The sequence below is a fragment of the Neophocaena asiaeorientalis genome, unplaced genomic scaffold, assembly GCF_003031525.2.
Source record: "Neophocaena asiaeorientalis asiaeorientalis breed wild unplaced genomic scaffold, Neophocaena_asiaeorientalis_V1.1 scaffold129, whole genome shotgun sequence".
Taxonomy (NCBI): domain Eukaryota; kingdom Metazoa; phylum Chordata; class Mammalia; order Artiodactyla; family Phocoenidae; genus Neophocaena; species Neophocaena asiaeorientalis.
Window position 1 is genome coordinate 5,663,458 of NW_020172446.1, and position 20,941 is coordinate 5,684,398.

At 53.9% G+C, this 20,941-nt stretch overlaps 2 protein-coding genes across 9 annotated transcripts in view; one reads left to right on the forward strand and one right to left on the reverse strand.

The window, feature by feature from the left end:
* NXN (nucleoredoxin) overlaps positions 1-9,303 on the forward strand; it is a 23,467-nt gene extending 14,164 nt beyond the window's left edge. Inside the window, exons 6-8 of the mRNA XM_024736039.1 lie at positions 2,608-2,787; positions 4,569-4,693; positions 7,664-9,303. Of these exons, the coding sequence (XP_024591807.1) occupies positions 2,608-2,787; positions 4,569-4,693; positions 7,664-7,846 (488 nt within the window). The 3' untranslated portion in view covers positions 7,847-9,303. The remainder of the gene's footprint in view (positions 1-2,607; positions 2,788-4,568; positions 4,694-7,663) is intronic.
* A 4,497-nt stretch (positions 9,304-13,800) lies between these two features.
* Positions 13,801-20,898, reverse strand: MRM3 (mitochondrial rRNA methyltransferase 3). 8 transcript variants are annotated; one of them, XM_024736456.1, is made up of 5 exons: positions 20,839-20,892; positions 20,579-20,759; positions 20,086-20,330; positions 18,512-18,679; positions 13,801-16,315 (listed from the first exon to the last, which is right to left on the reverse strand). In XM_024736456.1, the coding sequence occupies exons 3-5, from the start codon at positions 20,321-20,323 to the stop codon at positions 15,771-15,773; spliced, it is 951 nt and encodes a 316-aa protein (XP_024592224.1). In that variant the 5' UTR covers positions 20,324-20,330; positions 20,579-20,759; positions 20,839-20,892; the 3' UTR covers positions 13,801-15,770. The 8 variants fall into 8 exon arrangements, with proteins under 8 accessions (XP_024592224.1, XP_024592210.1, XP_024592202.1 ...); XM_024736442.1 differs by lacking the exon at positions 20,086-20,330 and having other exon boundaries at positions 20,839-20,898; XM_024736434.1 differs by lacking the exon at positions 20,086-20,330 and having other exon boundaries at positions 20,363-20,759; positions 20,839-20,898.
* Between the last annotated feature and the right edge of the window lie 43 nt (positions 20,899-20,941).

Sequence of the window (20,941 nt, forward strand, 5' to 3'; positions counted from 1 at the left end):
GGGGCTGGTGGGGCGGGGGGCGGGGGAGAAAGGGGAGAGGTGATCGTATCTCAGCCTCCTTCCCCAAAGCCTCAGAGAAGAGGGAGGTGGGTGGTGCAGAGAGTGTGGATGCAGGGCCCGCCCTGCCCAGCTCCTCCTTGGGGATGAGAGTCCCCAACCCGGGGCTGTGAGAGCTCCCGCCAGTGGCCGGCCTGGCAGAAAGAGCAGCAGCTTTTCCAGCAGGCAGACCAGGCTTCCTGTCCCACCGTGGCCACTTACTGGCCAGACGACCTTGGGGAGGCAACGTGAACATCTGCAGGAGGAGGATAACCGTACTTCCAGGAGTGAGTGAGGTCCCACGCCCTGTGCGGAGCACAGAGCAGATGCCCTGAGAGCAAGCTTCCTTTTCTCGCCCGCTGGTTCGTCTCTGGAGGAACATACACACTTAGGGCTCCGGGGCCAAGCTAACCCAAGATCCGGTGATGGGAAGGCGGCCTGGCGCGATGCTTGTTGATTCTTTTTCTCTGTCCGTGTGCGGAAATGGGCTTCTCTCGGTTGAAGTCTGTGGTCGTTGTACCGAGTCACTTAATGTTTACACTCCACAGGCACATGCACCTCATCATCTTGGGCTCAAAGCACCAAATACGAGGGGGACTTCGCTTTCACGTAGCCGTGGGGGAGGAGTGGGGAGACCCGGGGGCCCGGGGGAGCTGTTCCTCTGTTGACTTGGCGAGGACTCCACAGCGGCCAGCTGGGGGCCTGTGTCCCTGCCCTGCCGCCCTGGTCCCCACCAGCCATGACCGGAGAGAGGCTGCAGCCGTGGTAACAAAGAAGCCTCTTAGAGCAGTCACTTGGAGAAACCGAGGCACCAAACCAGGAAGTGAGCTTCTTTGCCTTTGGATTTTACTTCTCCTGCCTTCTCTGTCCGTCCTCTGTGCCTGCTTGCCCTCCACAGACCAGCTCAACATCCCACGTCTGAGCTACAAACAGGCCTGCTGCCGTGTCTCATCACAGCAGTGGGCAGGCCCTGGTTTAGCCCAACACTTGAAATTGCCCAATTGCAGAAACTGATTAAAGAACTTGGCCAAGGCATTTTTGAGATGAGGCATGGTGCTGGGGAGGCATTTGTCTGCAGATGGCCAGACTGTCATGTTGTGGGCCCCAGCCCCAGGCTCCCTTCAGGCTTCTGACTCAAGCCCAGCCCGATCCGGGTTGGGGACACACCTGATGTGAGCCCCAGGCCTCTGGGGGATGACATGCCGTTGTGAGGATGAGGCTGGAAATGCCCCGAGTCTCTTGTACTCTGACACACAACTCAGAAGACCCGGACAACTCAGGAGGCCCCGACAGCTCTGGGCGCATCCTGAAAGCCCGAGTGTGCCAGCTGCAGCCACGTGCGTTTGTATGTGCTGTGCGTTGTGGGAAAGGCAGTCCCCAGAGTCTGTTTCTCTCTGGACCTGTTCCCCAATGTGCCAAGCCACTCCTTCTAATAGGTGTGAACATAATAGACGCGTTTTTCCTTTTTCAGACAGGCTCACCACTGCATGCCCGCTGCCCCAGCCACCATGCAGGTCATAACACCAGGGCTGTATTTCTGGTACCTCAGCATCGCCCCCCGTGGCGAAGTAAAATGTCAGTGGAGCAAATTACCGACTGAATGCTGTGGAATCTATAAATATTAAATTGCTCTGGCTTTCCCTGGCCCATATAAAATTAAAGCTCCGGTCAGCTCCAGAGGGGAGGCAGCTGGTTGGTGCAAGGGGGGAGGGGACCAGCTGCCAGTGGAGAGACAAGTGTCCCCAAAGGGCAGGGCCGAGTCTGCCTCTGTGGGTGGTGGCTGGAGGAGAAGCAGCGGGGAATGGGGTACAAAGAACAGGGAGGTGGAAAACCCACATGCGACTGTAACCCAGGAGGGATCTCCTCTGATTTTCCACTGGAGGCTTTATGGTTAGAGGCGGGCTGTGGTTTGCGGGGCGCTTTGTGTTGCGTTTCTTACCCCAGCCCAGGATTCTAACATGAGGGCGACAGCACTGCCGTCAGCATGTTCCCCCTCCAGGGACTGCCTCCCTCAGAGCGAATGCTGGAACCTCCCCAAGCAGCAGGGCTGGAGATGGCGGCCAGCTGTCCTCCTCCTGTCCTCCTGCCCCTGGCAGCCCCTGTCCCAGGCTCCTCCCCGCAACAGGCCCCCAGTGCTTGCACGGGTGGGGCCCTCCTGCCCTTGACCTGTGCTGGTCTGCATTGCAGGGGAGTGGGTGTTCGCACCACCTCATGAGGTTTAGACTCCCTGCAGGTATGGGAGTCTACCTGCTTCTTGGGGATCTCTCTAGGACTTCTCTGCTTCTGTGTGCCAAGCCCCCGTGCTGAGTTCTGAAACGCACAGCCTTGTTGATCTTTACGTGGTTGTAGGATAAGGTGGGAGCTTCAGCGCATTCACCAGGAGGCGGGGGGCGGGGGAGTGACTTGCTTATTAGGCTCCCGTGGAGATGTTACCTGCCAACCCAGGGGGGCTCCCTGGCTCTTCAGAGGCTGAGCCCAGCTTCCATCCCAGGGCTCTCTGGCTGAATTGTGTCCTAGGGGGCCGTCCCGCGGACTGTGGGTCTGTGGCCAACCTCGCGCCCTCTCTTGCAGGCATCCCCACCCTCATTGTGCTGGACCCACAGGGGGAGGTGATCACGCGGCAGGGGCGGGTGGAGGTGCTGAACGACGAGGACTGCAGGGGCTTCCCGTGGCACCCCAAGCCCGTGCTGGAGCTCTCCGACTCCAACGCCGTGCAGCTCAACGAGGGCCCCTGCCTCGTCCTTTTTGTAGGTATGAAGCTCAGCAGGAGCCCCAGGGTGGGACGGGATGGGCAGAGCGCACTGGGTGGGGGTCTGGGAAGTCTGTCCCCGCACCTTCTTTCTGTCGCCAGCAACGCAGGGCCTGGGCCTTTGTCTCCGCGGCTGCTGTGCTCCTGACCCCAGTGATTTACTCGTGGTTCTCCCCTGTGGGGGGTGGTGTTCTGGGACCTGCTGCTGTGCTTTCCTTCCTAGCTGCTCCCGGCTGCCAGCTGGGAGGAAGAGGTCAGCCCGGGAGGAAGCCCTCGGCCCCGTGATGAACAGACCCATTGTTGGGGGCCAGGCTGCAGCACAGCAGCTGTGGGGGGCTGGGCCCCTTAGGCCAAGGCTCGTCCCCAGCTGCTGCTGCCGCTCACCTGTGCTCTGAGGAGCTGCCCCAGGGTGGCTGGAGCAGGGCCCGGCCTCGGGCGGCATCTCTGGGGCTGAGAGCCCCTCAGTCTCCCTGCCTCTCCCACTCTGACTTCCAGTGGGTGACAGCAGGAGGACACAGAACACCCACTCCGGGCTCCCTGCAGGCCCATAGGGCGACCCTGGTTCCTTCTGCAAATGGAGCAACTGCTGGCCAAGGTCCACCTTGCCCTCTGCCTTGGGACTCGTTGCTTGGTTCCAACTTAAAGTAAATATGGGTACCGGAATCATGGCTGAGCTGCTGCCATACGCACCACGGTGAGGGGGCTGGAGAATGCAGGCAGCATCCGACCCCCATTCTCTGGGAGTCTGGTTTGGGGGCCTCCACGCGGGAGCCAACATGCGGACTTGAGGGGATCCTGAAGCAAACTGACTTGCAGGCTGGACCTGCGCTTGGAGGGCAGAGGCCCTGGGAGGGGCTGGCCTTGGGGGACCATTCACCTTGGGGCTTTCCTGGGCAGGCTCACACGCCCACATCCTGGGGCCTGGGAAGCAATTCTGAACTGAGGGACCGTAGGGAACCTCACTGGCCATTTGCAGATGTGGAAATAGGGTCCCAGGGAGGCAAAGCGAGTTCCCAGCATCACGGAGCTAATTAACTGTGGATCTAGAGTGTGTGGGGCCGAGCCTGCGCACTGGGCTTCCCGGGCGGTGTGGCACTTCCGGGTGAAGGTCCTGTGCGGGCACCTGTTTCCACCCACCCCCGGTCTGCGCTTGCTCTGGGTTTCAGGGTTCAGCAGGAGTGAGCTGCTCCCATGCTGCTGTTTCACTGGAGGCAAGAGATGCCCAGAGGAGGCTCTGGGAGCCCGGCTGGGGGTTCTCCCCTGCAGTCAGCCTGTCCCTTCCCAGCCAAGTCCCGCTGCCAGCTGCCCTGGTGCCTCCCAACCGCCACCAAAGCTGCTGATCAGACCACAGTCCTGACCCACCACCACCAGTTCTGCCGTTTCCATTAGGAAGTCAGATATCCGCGGTCACGGCATCTCATTCTGTGACTGTGAGGAAAACCTGCCGGGACCTCAGGTCCTGGCTTAGGGGAGGCTTAGCTTCCAAGGTGGGTTTGTGAAGAGCTCAGCGAACAGGACTGCATTGGCCTGGGCATTAGTGCTACTTGGTTCTTCCTGGGGGCATAGTTCAGGACAGCCTGTGTGTGAGAGCAGCGAGCAAGCTGGCCTATGCCTGGGGACACACGTGGCTCCTGCACCCAGGGGGCGAGGCTGGTGTCCCAGGGGAGGCTTCTCTTCCCTTCAGGGGCTGCTCAGATGGGCAAGTCAGGCCCTGGACCCAGGCACCACTCCATCTTGATTGACAAGCCAGTGCGTCTTCGTGTCTTTTTCTCTCCTGTCACAGATTCTGAGGATGACGGGGAGTCCGAGGCGGCCAAGCAGCTGATCCAGCCCATAGCTGAGAAGATCATCGCCAAGTACAAAGCCAAAGAGGAGGAGGCGCCGCTTCTGTTCTTTGTGGCGGGGGAGGTGAGTGCTGCTGTGGCCTGGCCCCGGGGCTGGCTCAGCTGGCCCGCTTTTAGAACACCGGTGATAACAGCCCTTGGGGATGTCTGAAGGGGGTCTGGGGTGACCCTGCTTCCAGAAGACTCCACAAACAAATGTAGCATAAAAAGATGTCAAGGAAAACCAATTCTGGCCCCTGCTGCCTCCTTCTTGCCATCTCTCACACACAGCAGCCTCAGGGCCGCAGGAGGCCCTTCCATGACAGAGCCCCCCGCCCCTTGCACCCAGGCTATGCCCACCCCGGCTGCTGGGGAGCCACAAAGATCGCGATCAACACTTACTCCCTCTGGGCTGGGTCCAAACCAAGCTCTTGATGCTTTACAGAGTGTCTTCTTGGTTAGTCCCCTCCCCCGGCCCGCAAGGGGGCCTTTTCCCATCATGGGATGCTGGCGGGGATCCGACCACCACTCCGACCTGCAATTACCTCTCAATCCCAGGGAGAGTGCTGACGTTCCTGGCATCCCTGTCTCTCCCACCCCCCAGGCCTGTCCGTGGAGGGCCTTCGGTTGGGCTGGACGGAGCAGAAGGCTCGCCACCGGGAGAGGGGGAGGGGGAGGGACGAAGGGCAGGCCCTTAAGCTGGGCCGCCTCCCCGGGGGTCTGGGAGCCTGGGTCCCGCACACGTGGAATCTGCAAGATGGTCGCAGCCACGTCTCCCCGGTCCCCACCCCGAGCCACCCTCCGCACAGGTGCCGCTGCCTTCCCCCACCCGGGCACCGGCCTAAGCCAGTTACTGACGGATACACGTTTTGAAGCCCCCGTGCCCTCCTTGCTCCCATCTGTACCTCCAGTTGGTCCGAGCCCCTGCTCATTTCACGCTGTGTTTGGATCCCAGGGGATGCCGCGGCGGCGCGACACCCGGAACCACCCATTCATCACCTCAGTAGCCGCCCCTGCTCCGCGGGCCCCCTGGAAGGCAGCTGAAGTCACCCTGCCCAGCCGTGGGGTGGAGGGAACAAAGCAGGTTCACAGGGCCCTGCCTTGGGGGTCCCCAGCCCGCTCCACACAAAGCACAAGTGGAAGCCGCTCTGAATGTATTAAACTCTAACCCCTTTCGAACGGCTCGGAGAAAAAAGATGGGCGCAGAGGAGAAAGGGCGGAGCCAGCGCGGGGGCAGGGCTGGAGGGCTCCGGTGGCTGCGTTACAAACGTGGCTGAAAAGGAGCAATGGCAGGTTTCCTATAGGCCAGGCCCGAGCGAGGTGCCTCACCTGGACCACCCACGTGCTCCTCACCTAGTGGGCAGGGAGCATCGTCCTTACCGTCCCACAGACGAGGAGGGTGAGGCTCAGAGAGGGTGAGACGGCTCCGAGCCCCGCCTGGGCGGGCTGTGCGTGCGGGCTGGCTCTCATGCTCGCGGAGCCCCACGTGAGCCATTATTGAATCCGTTTCACATGTTTTAGGAGACCTGGGCTCCGAGAAGTTTCTGCCAAAGTCCTGCGTTAAGTGGGTGGCAGAGAGAGGAGTGAACGTGAGATGAGGAGTGACTCCAGACGCAGTGCTCTCCCTCCCTCTGTCCGTGTGGGTCTGGCAGACGGGCCGCCCAGCCTGGACCAGGAGGTTGGGCAGAGACCCGGGGGCATCCGCTGCTCCAGCCCTCCCACCCACCGCCAGTCCTTCCCCTGCTCTGCACCTGGGCTCCTGGCCTTGGCAGCTCTCTTGGTCTGACCTCGGAAGCAAGGCAGCCAGAAAGGGGCACAGGGCACAGGAACATCAGGCACCAACTGGGGGCCTCTGAGCCCTGGACTTAGGCCCTTCATGATCCCCCAGGGCTGAGCGGGCCGCGGCTTTGTCTTGATCCTGTCCTCTCCTGCAGGCAGAAGTTGCCCCTTCTGAAGCCTTAACAGACGTTAAAATTCATCTCCCCGTGTTTGCTCCAGGGAAAGTGAGGCGGGGTGGGGGGGCAGCGGGCTCTGGCTTGGCCTCCTAACGGGAACTGGATGTATAGTATTTGTCCAGGTGTCTCCCCTCTGTTTATCGTGAAGATTGTTTATTAACCCAGGTGGAGGTCCTGAGTTGGGTGAATGCTGCCAGAGATGCTGAATCACCTGGCATTGCTGGGAAGTGCGTGCTCTTTATAGGGTGGGGGAAAGAAAGACAATAACTAATCATCTTTCCTAAAGAACTGCCCTTTCAGAAAGAAACGTGTCTTGCCTCAGAGCCCGGTGAGCCTCCCGCTCACCACATTTAAGGCCAGGGATACCCCGAGTCCTGTTCCGGCAGGGCGACCCAGAATTTTGCACATTTTATGGTAAGACAACCTGGGGATGGGTATAGACAGTCCATTTCCTGTATCAGCAGCGTGAAAGGTAATCTCAGGTGGTTGCTCCCTTACAAATCTTTCTCCTTGTCTTTGGATTTCTCTTTGCCTTTATACTTTAAAGCTACATCTGATACTAGGGAAATTCCTCAGGGCAGTCACTGGGAACGTATGATAAATACAGCGACCCGTGTAAACTTCAGTAGCACTTCAGGGGCCCCGGCTTCTGAACTGGCGGTGTAACTCCTGCCCCTGCTGCAGCTGTGGGGCTGGGGGCAGTGGGCTGTTTTCTTAAAAACATTCTGAAGTTGAAGTCCAGATTGGCCTGGGCCCACAGTGGGGCTGCAGGTAATTGAGAGTTGGTTGCAAAAGTAAGTAATCAAAGGACATCCCATTTTCACAAGTTAAAGCTGCTTTCGTGCTAATAAGAAAAGATGGCTTGCCTGGGGTTTGGGGTGATGCAGAGAGAGAATTTTATGAACCAGGCTGCCCCTCGCCCTGGCAGGGCAGGGTGCCCTGCTCCCCGTTCTGAGAGCCCATCTTTCCTGGAGGCCGGCCTCGCTCCAGGATGATGTGATGGCTCCATCCCTAGGCCATCTGGGGAGTCCGGGCCCAGGGGACTCTCTACCCTCTTTCTTGGAAACTTACTGGTTTTCTTTCCCTCCGGTGACTTCCAGGATGACATGACCGACTCCCTGCGAGATTACACCAACCTGCCCGAGGCTGCCCCTTTGCTCACCATTCTGGACATGTCAGCCCGGGCCAAGTACGTGATGGACGTGGAGGAGATCACCCCTGCCATTGTGGAGGCCTTTGTGAATGACTTCCTAGCAGAAAAGCTCAAACCAGAGCCCATCTAGTCGGGCTCCCGCTTCCCGGGATGTTATTTAAAACGCATTCTTCTCCTCCCCCTCCCCCGCCCTTCCCTCCACCCTTGGACTTTTCCAGGGTGTCCCGAATCACACAACCCAAGTGTCCAACCTCTCTGTGGTGCCTTGTTTTCTGCATTAACTCCTCAGCTAGCACCCTAGGGTGCGCATCCTCTCCAGCAGCAGAAGAACCTCCGTGTTTGGAGAGTCTGCTTGGGATTCGCGGGGCTGGCATAACCCGGCCCGAACTGGGACTGCAGCGTTCTCTTGGTCCCTAGCTCTTGGTGAGGTATTTGCCAGGGTGTTCTTCTGTCAAGTGGGCACCAAGGGACAGAGCATCGGTGCTCTGGCTCTGCCTTAGGTGCCGGCACGTACGTGCAGAGCCCGAGGGTTCAGAGGCGCACGCGCGGCGGGTGGAGCAGGGAGAGGGCGGCAGCCGCAGAGGCCCCGTGCAGAGCTGCTGGCGAGGATGTCCTTTCCTAAGTGACTTGGTCTGCCTTGGTCTGAGGGAAAAACACCAGCTTGTCAGCCGGTTCTTGGGCAGGGGCTCTCCAGCCCTCAAAGGAAGTTTGTGTTCTTTTCTGGTGAGGAAGAGAGTAGCTACGGTAATGATTCACGTACTAATTGCTTACTTTGATGGAGCGCCTCCCATGTGATAAGGAGCTGCTCATTCCTTCCTTCTAGCTCTTTCTTCCTTGATCTTGACCTTCTCCCAGTTTCTACCTTCTCAGATGAACAGCCCCTACAATCTTGGAATGTTGTTACTAAGTTCTCCCCCTTGGACATCTTCCCAAGAAGACGTGGTGGTCCTGTGTTCCCGGAGGAGCACCGCTCACCAGCTCAGACCTGACTCAGCCCAGCTCTGGGCCTGGGGCCGCTGGAGCTCTGCTGAGGTGCCCTTGCCCACCCTTGGTTACCCCTGCATTCCCTTTTCTTCTCAAAGCAGAACTTAAAAGAGACCAAAAAATTACCAGAAGCCTAGCTTTTTCCTAAGAACCTACAGAAAGGGCTGTGCCCTGAGGTGGGAGTGCAGGCCAAAGACAGGTCAGCTAAGAGTAGGCCCTGGGTCCGCTCTGCTGGGCCCAGCTCAGCTCCTTGTCTGGGCTGAACTGACCACAGAAGGGAGGCTAACAGCTGTGCTCTTAGGATTTGGGATGGAAGGCTTTGCCTAGGGCCTCACAGGGTTTCAGCCTATCTCAGTCAGAAGTCAGGGCCTTTAAAATAATCTCAGGCCTCACCCCTGGCTCCACTCACAGCCAATCAAGACCATTTATTTGGAAAACCCAGCCCCCTCCAATTAGCTGTTGACATGTTGCTCCTTGCTGAGTGGGATTGCTGATTTGTAGTTCAGAGGTGCAAATTTAGTTGGTAATTAGACTGTTACTGTTACCAGCCTGAAATGCAGTCACCTAGTAAGAAATAAAAGAGGCATCTCTGGACGTTATCAACCACTTGGCCATTCCTGTCCTTCGTAACAAAAATCTTTTGGCTTGTGCTGTGCTCCATGGGGTGGCCAGTGGCGGGGGGGGGCGGGGGACACACAAGATCCTCTTGACTTTCACCGGATATTTGGCAGCTATGTTTCAGAATTTTTGAGAACCAAGCCCTAACGTGGTCATCTGTCGAATCCTCTGGAAGCCGGGATTCTCGTTTGGATTAGAGCGTCAGAGGCAGGTCCCCCGCTGGAGCTCTGGCCACCGCCTCTCCGGGTTTGACTTGCTGTTGCAGGGGGTGGAGTCTCAGATTACAGACATCCTTGTGGACACGTGTTCATTCCCCCCCTTCACGGGAACACGTGCTCAAGAAGCCTGAGAAGGCCAGTTGGAGAAACACAAGGAGCCCAGCACGGGTCCTCCTGTGAAGAATGGGGCAGTAGTTGGAGGCTCTCAAACCTAGCTCCGTCCTAGGGCTAGGGGCTGCTCTGGGAGCCCTGCCAGTGTCTCCCTGGGGGGCGGGGTGTGTGGGGACGAGGGGAGGTCACCCTCACTTGGAGGATGGTCGGGATTTCTGTCTGTGCCCTGTACCATGATGGCCTTGGAACAAAGGTGGTCTCTCTTAGCAACTACTTAACCTTCTGGGGCAAAAGAAACAAAGTCCAGTTGAGGAGTCCTCCTCGCAAGTCACTGCAGCAGAAAAATTAGGTCATTTTTGATCCTTCTACGGTCCATACAGGGCTGACTAAACTACTTGCCACTAATGTCAACTGGACCCTTGACACCAGAATTCCCCTTCTGGAGGGGGGTGTGGAGGTTAAGATCAATGGGAAGGTTTGCCAAAAAGGTGCTTTTGTTTTATACGGTGGCAACTTTGGGGGAAAAATGCTGGGGGAGGATCACCTCACCAGTGAAAAATCCCGGTCTCTATAGTGCGAGAGATCTTAAAGGTTATTGAAGCAGACGAAGTGGGTGGCATCTTAATTCCCACTAAGCAGCTCCAAAATATCTTAAAATTCTTGTCGCTGATCGGAAGCAGGTTAAACCACCAGCTGTGACATACTCAAGGTCTTCCGCCAGCAGCAAGGGAAACCATGTCCTGCAGGTTGATGAGGCAGGATGGTGGCTGTAAAAATGCCACCCTGGGGTTCCAGATCTGTGTTCACCACAATGACTTCCAGATCCGACTCTACCCATTTTCACAACAGAGATGAGATTTTTTTTTTTTTTTACCTGTCCCCAACAATAAAGATCTGCTTAAGAAAAAAAGTATGTGTGTGGGGTTGGCATGTACAGCGGGCAGGTATAAAGGCCAGAGGGCGACTGAGAATCAGCTTCTTTTCCAGAAGTGAGGGGGCTGCCTGCTACCCCCGCTCCAAGTGTGTCCTCGCAATCAATGACTCTCGCTCATCCAAGCGCAGGGAGCCTGTTCTGCTTTTCTGGCATCAGCCAAGCTTCAAGTGGTAATTTTCAGCCAGACTGTGTTTTTTCCTGTTGCCTAATTAAAGCCACTGAAAAGCTGTTCTCTCCTCCTGCGGCCTTGTTCCAGGGCAGCAAACGGAATTCTGCAGTGATAGACATAGTAGAACGTGGTCCAGGAGCAGCTGGACCCAATGAGGTCATCGGAGGAGGAGCACTACACACGCGTGTGCGTGTACACGTGGAGAGGCCCGCGGGCTTGGAGTGGCAGCCCTGGGAGGGGCCAGAGCGAGTAGCTGGTCCAGTGCCTCCAGTCACGCAAGCATTCTGTTCACTGTCGCCTCCCCCTCAGCCAGGCCCCTTGCCCGCTGGGAGCAGGAGCTGAGCGCGGCGGCTGTGGCGGCGGCTGTGGCGGTGTGGATCGTGGGAGGTCCAGCAGTGCCCCTGCAGCTTCTCTCCGGTGCTGCGGTATGAACCGAGGACAGCCCGGAGCTCAGGATCTTTCATTTGTCCAGAAGCAGCTGTGTTCAGTGAGCACTCAAACCTAAGTCCCTCTTTGCTGACACCAACAGGGACGAGAGCGCCCACTGCTTTCCTCCAAGCAGGCTGCTCAAGGGAAAATGCTCTGGGGACAAACGGCTGTTGTCTATTCGCCCTATTATTATTATTTTTACGCGGGCCTCTCACTGTTGTGGCCTCTCCCGTTGCGGAGCCTGGACGCACAGGCTCAGCGGCCATGGCTCACGGACCCAGCCGCTCCGCGGCACGTGGGATCTTTCCGGACCGGGGCATGAACCCATGTCTCCTGCATCGGCAGGCGGACTCTAAACCACTGTGCCACCAGGGAAGCCCCTCGCCTCATTATTGATTGTTCATTATTAGCAAGTGGTGTATGTGTGAAGGGTAGAATATTTTCCAGGAAACAAAAAGCTCGGATGTAGGAAAATCTTATATTGGCTCTACTCTATGGCCGGGACTTCTTCTACGAGAGTAGATCTGACATCAGGACATTCTAGGTATGCCTAAGTGTGAAAGCACGAAGAGAAGTAACTGCTGCATTTTTCAGCCTAAGTATGCCTCACCCTCTTGGCCTTCTGGAACACTTCCCGAGTCAGGAAATGTGTGACTAGATTTGGGTAGGACTTGTTCTGCGGGGCTGTAGGGTTTCCATGCAATAATGTGCCACCTCATGAAAGCGTCTGTCCCCAGGCCTGTAGGCCAGTGTGCAGCCCCAGGAAGGCAGCCAGTCTCAGGTCTGACTCCTGGGCGCTCTTGCCTCACACAAGTCAGTCACCCACACGGGCTACAAGTGGGATGTGGGAGGAGGCATGATTAGGACCCAGTCCCCCCAAACAGATCTCGTTTGATATCAGAGGATACGCAGTCCCCAGCCAGTCAAGCCACTCTGCCGGCCTGGGGTCACAGAGGTGCAAGGGCGGCTGGGAGGCCAGACCCTGCTGCAGCCACGTCTCTCCCCAACCTTAGTTCTCTTCTTGCATTTGGAGGAAGGATCAGCTTTGGTGATGGTCTTCTCCAACTATGAGACCTTAGTTGAAAAAACTTGCTCCTCCCTACTAAACATGTGAAGAACAGAGCTGCTACCATGCGTGATGTATGCACATTTTCAGTACCTGGCCTTTGAGCAGCGGCCTGGCTTCCTGAGGCCATGAGCGCCTGCAGCTGCTGCAAGGTAACGCAGGACCCTGGTTCAGGGACTGTCAGTCACCCACAGCAGCACATCTGGCTTCTAGCTTCTTTCTTTTGCGTGTTCACTGATGCAGAGGACGTGAGATCTTGGAGTTTAAAGGTGTCTACGTGAGTGTGTCCTTTACAACACGTTTTTCAGGTGGGCCGGTCAGTTCTGCTCCCACAGTGGGTGGAGGCGGCTTGGCCAAGAGGGGCCCACAGCACAGCCGTGGTTTTCAGCACCAGTCGGGGAACCCTGGGCGAGGTGCTGATCCTGGAGTCTTCGTGTGGTGGAACAACAGAAGTGGAGCAGTTCAGCTTTTGGTGACATCGGGTGTTGCTAATAGCCCTGGGGCAGGTGGTAGAAGGCCCCAGTGGAAACCAGTCCCCTAAGGTCTGTTTATCCTCTGGGCCTCAATGACTGAGACTCTTAACATGAGCTAGTAGCCACGGCTGGGGGAGGGAAGAGGACCTTTCTGCCTCCCCTGCCCTGAAACTCTAAACGGGGCGAGGCAGTGGGTTCTCAGTGTGAGTTCCAGGCACCTGGGGACATCAGCATTAGTCCAGAGCTGCTTTCCCAGAGGCTCCATTCAAGGGGAAAAGATGTGCTAGTTTTTTCTGAGGCAGCTGCTTCCCACTTCTGTCCATTTCCTCCCTAGTTTTTGGTCCAATGTTCTATACTTCAGATTCTGCTGAGAATGAATGACAACGTGGGTGGGTCTTCAACTTTAGCACCTCTGAGCACAAACAGCTTGTAAAAGGCCCACTGTGGTGGAGGGAGACTTTTGATTCCATCCTCTTTCACAAGTTATATCCAGGAAAAATCCCCACCCTTCCCTTCAGGGTTGGGAGTGGTTGAGGCGTGACTGCCCCCTTGTGGCAGAAATCACCATTACAGCCACATGCAACACAAAAGCAAGGGGCAGCTTGGCCAACCTTCTGAAGGCTTCTCTTTCAGCCAAGCAATGTGTTTTACTTGTCATATACTGCTCAGTTTTCATCCTGTCTCCTGGGGAAATGGTGACATAAATATTGGCCTCGAAACTGAGAAGAATTTCCAGATGGCTAATTTCCATCACTAGGCAAACAACTTCACCACCATTTGCTTCCCCTGTAATCATTTTAAAGAAAGGAAAATTTGCCCTCCCCTCTCCTAAGTTATACCCACAAATATACAAAAAGAACTCACAAGGCATGGTATACAAGTCATGGACTATAAAGTGAATGGGATGTAAATGTCTTTTCCTTCTTAAACCCAGGATGACTTGCTAGGTGTGCTCTTCTGCGGTGCTTTGTTTTTCTAAAAAAAGACAAGGTATGGGTTTGTTGTTCTTTCATTGGTTTTTACTTTGCAATAAAAGTTAGCAGGAATAATAACCCAGGGGAAAAAATTGCAGGAGACTGGTCTCACGCTGAAAAGGCATGAGCCTCTTTTTATTTTTTTTTTAATATTCATTGGAGTATAATTGCTTTACAATGGTGTGTTTGTTAGTTTCTGCGAGCCTCTTTTTAGTGACGTGTTTCTTTAGCACTTTTCCAAGGTGTTGGGAGACTGTCAATAGAGTGGTATCGTTCTCCGGTGTCCACCACCCCCAATTTCGCCTGCTGGTGTGACGGGCATTATAGCTGTGAAGCTGGCAGAGGGCCTCAGGCTTTGTGGGCTCAACACAGCATAAAGGCTGTGGGCTTTTCTACTTTTTAAAAGCTGATGGGGGATGGAGAGTCTCAAGAACATTCTGGGGGCCACTGTCACCCAACATCTGTGTGGGGCCCTGGGCAGCCCCAGACCACAGTAGGACACCAGAGCAGCTTCTGGCCAGTCAGCCTGAGAGAGCACAGCCAACCAAAGAGATTGTTCCTTTAAAAACCCCTCCCCTCAAACATAACAGAGCAATCCCATTGGGGCACCACTTGGGGCACGGTCATGCGTGACCTTTTGGTCTTACCAGGGAGCTGGGTGAGCCAAGGGAGGAGGGAGGGGTCCACGGTTCGTCTTGGGCATGCTGCAACTCACTGGACCTCCCTGTGATGAGCAGCTGAAGGGCTCCCAAGGAACCCCAACCATGACAGGCGCCACTGTATGGAAGGGACGTGGTGACACTACACTGCTAGTGTCCTTGTCCTCAACTCCAACCATATTCGCTGTGGTGGTAAAAGCACTGCTTGAACTAGGTCCCATCCTCTGGTTCCCGCCATCCCACCTCACGCACGCACAGTGACTTACACACACAGCGATTACCATCTGCCTTTGCGCCCGTGTCCCTGGCCACATCCCACTGGCACTTGGTAAGTAAGGATCCAGCTTCCCCTGGTCCCCTGGGGGTTTGAGAGAGAGAAGAGCAGCAGGGTCTTGCCGCAGAGTTGTGGGCTCAAGGGCCCCAAGCTCTCATCCTCAGAACCTCAGCCTCTCCCCTCACAGAAGCCTCTGTTCACACAGCCTCCAGGAACAGTGGCATTTTCCTAACAGTTCTGTTTATGCAGGATGGGGGATTAATGTAAACAAGTCATTACATTTAACCCAAAGTGTTATACAAAGTAGGACTAACAGCAGGAAGCTAGTAAAAAGGGTACAGCTTTGCTGACAGATAGATGCAGGATTAAGCTGAAGATTTAAGAACTGTTTCCTCCTTTTCTGAACCAAGTTCTCAAAAAGATATCTGCAGAGGTGCTAAGAAGGTGTAATACCACCTGAAATGGTGGTATCAGCTCTTTCACCAGAAATGGGGGGAAAAAATTGTGTCATACATAAACAGTGTTTAAGTCATGGCCTTAATTAACAATCACAGAGATTAACACAGCCAAGCCAAAAGAAGAGCCAGCTACTGAACGCCATCACCTGTAGCCCTCAGCTTCCTGGGTCATTAACCTCTTAGCAATGTCCTCATCACTAGGCCAAAGATGAAAAGACAGGCATTGAGACCCACTGACCACACTGAAATAAAACTTTTTAATGTAATCTGCTGGTCTACACTTCACAGGGGTGAAGTCAATTTCCACTGACCAATGATCACAGGAGTTGAGTGACCAAGGCCGGCCTCTAACCAGCACTCCATGATTGCAGAGCACCCCCAGCTGTGGAGGGAGGGGTCCTCCCTACCCAAGGTGATGCCCTCAGCAACTTTCTGGGCACAAAGATGCTCCATGGTGGACAGCTTTTAAAAACATACAGCCACGAGGAGCATTTACTTATGTTGTCTCTCTTACCCACACACACACGTACATATACACATATATAGAAGTCAGTGGGAAGATGGAGATCTCAGGAGGAATTTTGGCCTTTGTTATTTTTGAGGCTAAGCAGAAAGTCAGGGAAGTTCTTATTTTTCCAATAACCACAGAGACAACCTAAAACTGAGGCCTGGCTTCCACGTCCCCTCTCAGTGGTAACTCCCGTCCCTGCTCAAGTGTTCCGCCCTCACCCGCAGTTGTCTTCTCCCTTCAAAGAGCAGGATGCTCGCAGCCATGGCCGAGTTCAGGCTGTCCACACCAGGCACGATGGGGATCAGCAGCCTCCCACCCCCCGTGCTCTCAGCCAACTGCAGGGACTCCAGGCTCACGCCGCTGGTCTCCCCACCTATCACCACAGCTGCAGGTGCCTCTGTCCAGTCTGAGTCGTAACTCTGGACCTCAAGTTCAGGGAGCCAGCCTTTACTGGCTGCACTTTCTAGATTCTCTTCCTCCTCCTCATACTTGTGAAACTTTAGGGGTCGTCGGTCACATACCCAGCCGTAGTCACTGGCCTTATTAGACATCTGGGCCTGGGCCTGTGTGTAAAGGCCACAGTTGTCAGCCACGTAGACGCGGGTGTCATTGGGCAGGTAGTTGGGCACTGCTTCCCAGTCCACGTTGTTGATGATGGGCACTTGGAAATGTGCGCCCATACCTGCCCGCAGCACTTTGGGTTCCCAGGCATCCACACAGCCTAGAAAATAAAAGGATCCAATTAACATTACAAACCTTCCCAGACATGGGGACTTTGAAGTAAATCAGATTAATTCTGGATCAGGAGATAAAACAAAAAATGTCCTAGTGTGGCCTTCTTGGTGGCTGAGACCTCTGCCTCCCCAGCTATGGCGGTGTCCAGCCAAGGGACTGGAGGATTCATTCCTGCTAGTGCAGAAACAGATTTTATTCATCCCTTCAACATTTACCACACACAGGGAATTCCCTGGTGGTCCAATGGTTAGGACTCGGTGCTTCCACCCCTGGTCGGGGAACTAAGATCCCACAAGCCATGTGGTGAGGTCAAAAACAAAAAACAAAACAAACAAAAGAAACATTTACCACACACGTGCCAGACATTGGACGGGAGATGAGAGAGCCTTAAAGTCCCCAAACTCAAGGAGCTCATGATGGAGTGGGCAGTGGCGTCGGGACGACATTTCAGCAGGTGACTACACTACCAGTAATAACTGATGTAAAAGAAGCATGGACAAGGTAATAGAAAACTCTCGTACGAAGCAGGGCTATCGAAGCAGGAAAAACCACCCGAGAACACAACACTGAGCGGAATCTTGAAGGTTAGGAGGGCTTTGTCAGAATGACCGGGTCAGAGAACAAAGTTACAGAAGTGGGAAGAAAAACTAAGTAAGGTAATTGGGCCAATTACTGAGTGGGGGTGGGATGGGGGTGAGGTGGGAGATGAGACCGGAGGCAGGAAAGGACCAATTTAAAGGAGGCTGGGTATGCCAGGCCGAGGAGTTTAGGATTTTATCCAGAAGACAATATAATGACACTGAAGGATTTTAAGCAAAGTAGTGACAACATCTGGTTTATGTTTTAGAAAGACCCATTTGGCTTCCCTGTTGAATCTGGATTGGAGCAAGGAAGATGCTAGAAATGGGGAAATTAGACTGGAGGCAATTATAGTAGTCCAGGGAGAACCAAGGCCACAGCCCTTTCTTCCATACACACTTCCTCTCCCTTCCGTGCAGTCGTGCTAAACCCAACCACCTCTATGCATCAGCAGACACCTGGCCTTTCCCACAGGTCGGGAGACAGCAGGACCAGGGCACCACATATCCGCTATCCTCCCTGACTTGTTAGCACGAGTCTCCTCATTATAAGTTATCTTAGAAGTTAGCCTGTCAAACTTCAGGATAGGTTAAGTAGGCAAACCAAGTTTATAAAGGAAAAAAAGACATGCAGAATGTACACTGTTCACATGGATCCCCAACCACAGGAACAAGGCATGGAAAGGGCTGTGTGTGGGTTGTGTGCCAAGAGGTGGCAGGAGGGGCGGGCAGAAGAGGGGCCCAGACTGGAGGGGCGCCATCTAGTCTGACCCCTCCACCGGTGGGGAGCAAGGGACAAGGTGAGACTCCCCCTCATCCTGGTGTCCTCAGCACTGGCCACCACACCAAGTGTTCCTACTCTTTCCCTACCTCTCACACACCATCCACCAGCATCAATGTGGAAACCACACTGCCTGGATTATACAGGTGCATTCCCAGACCACACCTGCTCTCCAAGGTCTCAACAGTGAGGCAGGTGAGTGGGGTACTGATGATGGAACCTCGCACCTCACTCATCCCAGCGGAGAGATGCATCCCAGCGAGGCCTGACAGGGACGAGGAGCTGTCAGGAGCAATTCAGGCGAGTCTCAGCAACGGGACCACTTCAGTTTACACCAAATGGTAGCTTGACTGTTTCTGATGAATGATCCTCTCCCTCCCCGCTCCCCCCGGGTTGTAATAGCCCTTTCAGGCATGTCCCAACTGTTAGGCAAGTCTGTTTGGAACCAAGGCTACTAATTCCCATTTCTGATGAGAGGAGATAACCAAGTGTTCAAACCAGCATCTGTTTCTTCCCTGACTAATTATAAGTTCTTTAATAACGTAGCAGGTGTCAAAATAACTTTAAAGATAATCAACATGAATGAGTGTGCCAGGCACGGTGCTAAGTACTTGATATTCATCATCTCACTTAATGCTCAGAACAACCTTACCAGGTAGATTCTGTTATGCCCACTTTACAGATGAGGAAATTGACATTCAGAATACTGCTTACACATAGCTACCAGGGGACAAATCCAAGATTCAGATACATACATGTCTGCCCACAGAGCCAGCTCACTTACAAACAGCCACCTAATCCACCCAGTAGCAGGTGCTCTTACCTTTGGTGAGCAACACTTTGCTGCAGCCTGCGCCCGCAGCAGATCGCAGAATTGTCCCCAGGTTCCCAGGGTCGCGGAGATTGTCACAAATCAACAATATGGGCAGTGTGTGGAGAAGCTGAGACTCTGGGTATGTCATCTTGACGTGGTCAGGTTTGGCAAAAATCCCTAAAGAAACAAAAAAGGTGGTTCGTTTGTCTGGCATGGGGAGTAATCTGACTTTTCATTTATTTATCATTCTTTGTGTATTCTTAATTATGTACTAGATGAACACATTCTGATCGAGAAATGCAGTGCCCTCCTCTCCCTCATAACTGTTTTCAACCTTGGAGTGTATCCTTTCAGAACCTGTTCCATGCATCTCCCTACATGTATGTCCATCTACCCATATATAAGTGCTTTTTCTTTTACCAAAAAAAAAAAATATCACACTCTATGAAATTATTCTGTAACCTAGTTATTTTTTTTTTTGTTTTTGGGCCTCACTTCCTGGCTTGTGGGATCTTAGTTCCCCGACCAGAGATCAAACCCGGGTCCTTACCAAGGACAACTATAGCTAATAAGAGCACAGATACTTAGACTGAGTGGAGGACTTTAGTAGTCCAAGTCCCCACCCTATGGGAGAGTTCTGGGCACGGGGGCAAAGATTCCTAGGATTTGCTGGGTTACAGAAACAAGAGACTGTCCCCAGAATTTCCCCTCCCAACTAACAGCTATACAGTGAGCCCACTACAGGGAATATGCACGTACAACTGGTGTGAGAGGCCCTGGCCTCAACATTAGAATCTTGAAGAAAACGCCTTCCCTGCCCCAACGATCCCTTACTATCCAAGAGAAATCTCTACACTCACACATTTGATTCTCGTATCTTGAATGGCAAAAAAAGTATAAAGAGTTTAGTCTTTCCACATTTAGAAAAAAGACTTTCTAAGTGCTAACAGACAGTCTATTAGAATCTTGAGTTGGATTCAATCAAATGAAGACAAGGTTTCCTGTTCAACAGGCTAAACCGGGCGATAAATTGCAGCTTACTGCTCAGACCTGCTTCTAGAATAAGGGGGTCAGCAATATATAGGTATTACCACACTGGCAAAGGTTTTGTGAAAATAGAGGGTAAATCTTTTGGTAAACATTTTAATTTTTTTGTTTTTGGCCGTGCCTCGTGGCTTTCGGGATCTTAATTCCCCGACCAGGCATCGAACCTGGGCCCACAGCAGTGAAAGCACCGAGTCCTAACCATTGGACCACCAGGGAATTCCCAACATTTTCTTAATTTTTAATTGAACACTTAAGGTTGAAGAAGTGACCCCCCCAAAAAAATAAGGTCTGAGGAAGACTGATTATCCCCTAGAGACTATAAAAAAACCACAATACAAATGACAAAAAAATGGCTTGAGTCTCCACTGAAGATACAAGATGCACAGATTTGATAACTATTTTTCTGGGCGTCTTAAGAAAAGGTTAGGCACCGTAATATTTTGAATTTGGTTTAAATAAAATTTGTTGCCCTGAGACAAATATGAACAAATAATCCCAAGTCTCTACTTCTAGAGACACACTGGATAACCACTGACCCATTATTCCTTGTGGTGTTACTAGGTCGGACCAATCCTTGACATCCTCAAATTTCACCTTAATGAGGCTAACACCTTTCAGCTTCTCAATGGGCAGCTCCTTTATGTATTCCAGACGGCTAAAGAAGAAAACTTTGGGCACAGCACCAGCCTTGAGAGCATCTGCAATCAGCCTACGACCTTCCAACAGGATCTTCCCTTGCTTTTCCCGAAACTGCCTGGACTTAACTACTGTCATCACACTGCTGTGGGTGGAAACAAAAAGACGGGTAATTACCAACATCCTCGTTACGGAGACACATCTAGTTCTAACAGACATGAAGAGCTTCGCAGGGAAAGAAACGAACTGTTAGACACTTATCTGCCCTCCATGCGTAATAAAAACCAGTGACTTGTGCTTCAAGAAGTCCTCCAACGGGAGGAAAGAGGTCAAGGTCTCGTTGTGAGGGGAAAGAGAAACGAGAAAACTCGACAAGCCTCAGGAACACATCACCTCAGCCTTTTGTCTCCAGGGAAAGCCTTATCATAGCGAAGCCCCGACTCTTCCCAGGTGCTGGGGGTCTGGGATGGGGGCACCTGACGCGACTGCTTCAGTCGCTGCTCGCGGGGACTGGCCTCTGCCGCCGCCTTCCGAGGCTCCTTCCCGGGACCGGGCTTTCGTTCCACGACCTGACCTGATGGAAACACCACTTTCACGGGGCTGCGCCGCAGCGCCCGGACCCAGCGCCGCGCATCGAGTTCCCAAGTCCGCACCACCGGCAACAACTGTCGCGTGGCCCAACAGGCGCGCTCCCGCAGCACCGCCATCTTCCCCTGCGCTGTGAGCTGCGTCACGAAGGCGCGCCGGCGGCGATCA

What these genes read in the sequence shown, in the direction of transcription:
- MRM3 (XM_024736406.1), bottom strand. Translation starts at nt 20,892, where the DNA reads ATGGCGGTGCTGCGGGAGCGCGCCTGTTGGGCCACGCGACAGTTGTTG. An exon ending in AACACCACAAGGAATAATGG is followed by an intron (nt 18,680 to 20,085) that starts GTCAGTGGTTAT and finishes TTGTTTCTTTAG; the next exon opens with GGATTTTTGCCAAACCTGAC. An exon ending in CAAAGTGTTGCTCACCAAAG is followed by an intron (nt 16,316 to 18,511) that starts GTAAGAGCACCT and finishes TTTATTTTCTAG; the next exon opens with GCTGTGTGGATGCCTGGGAA.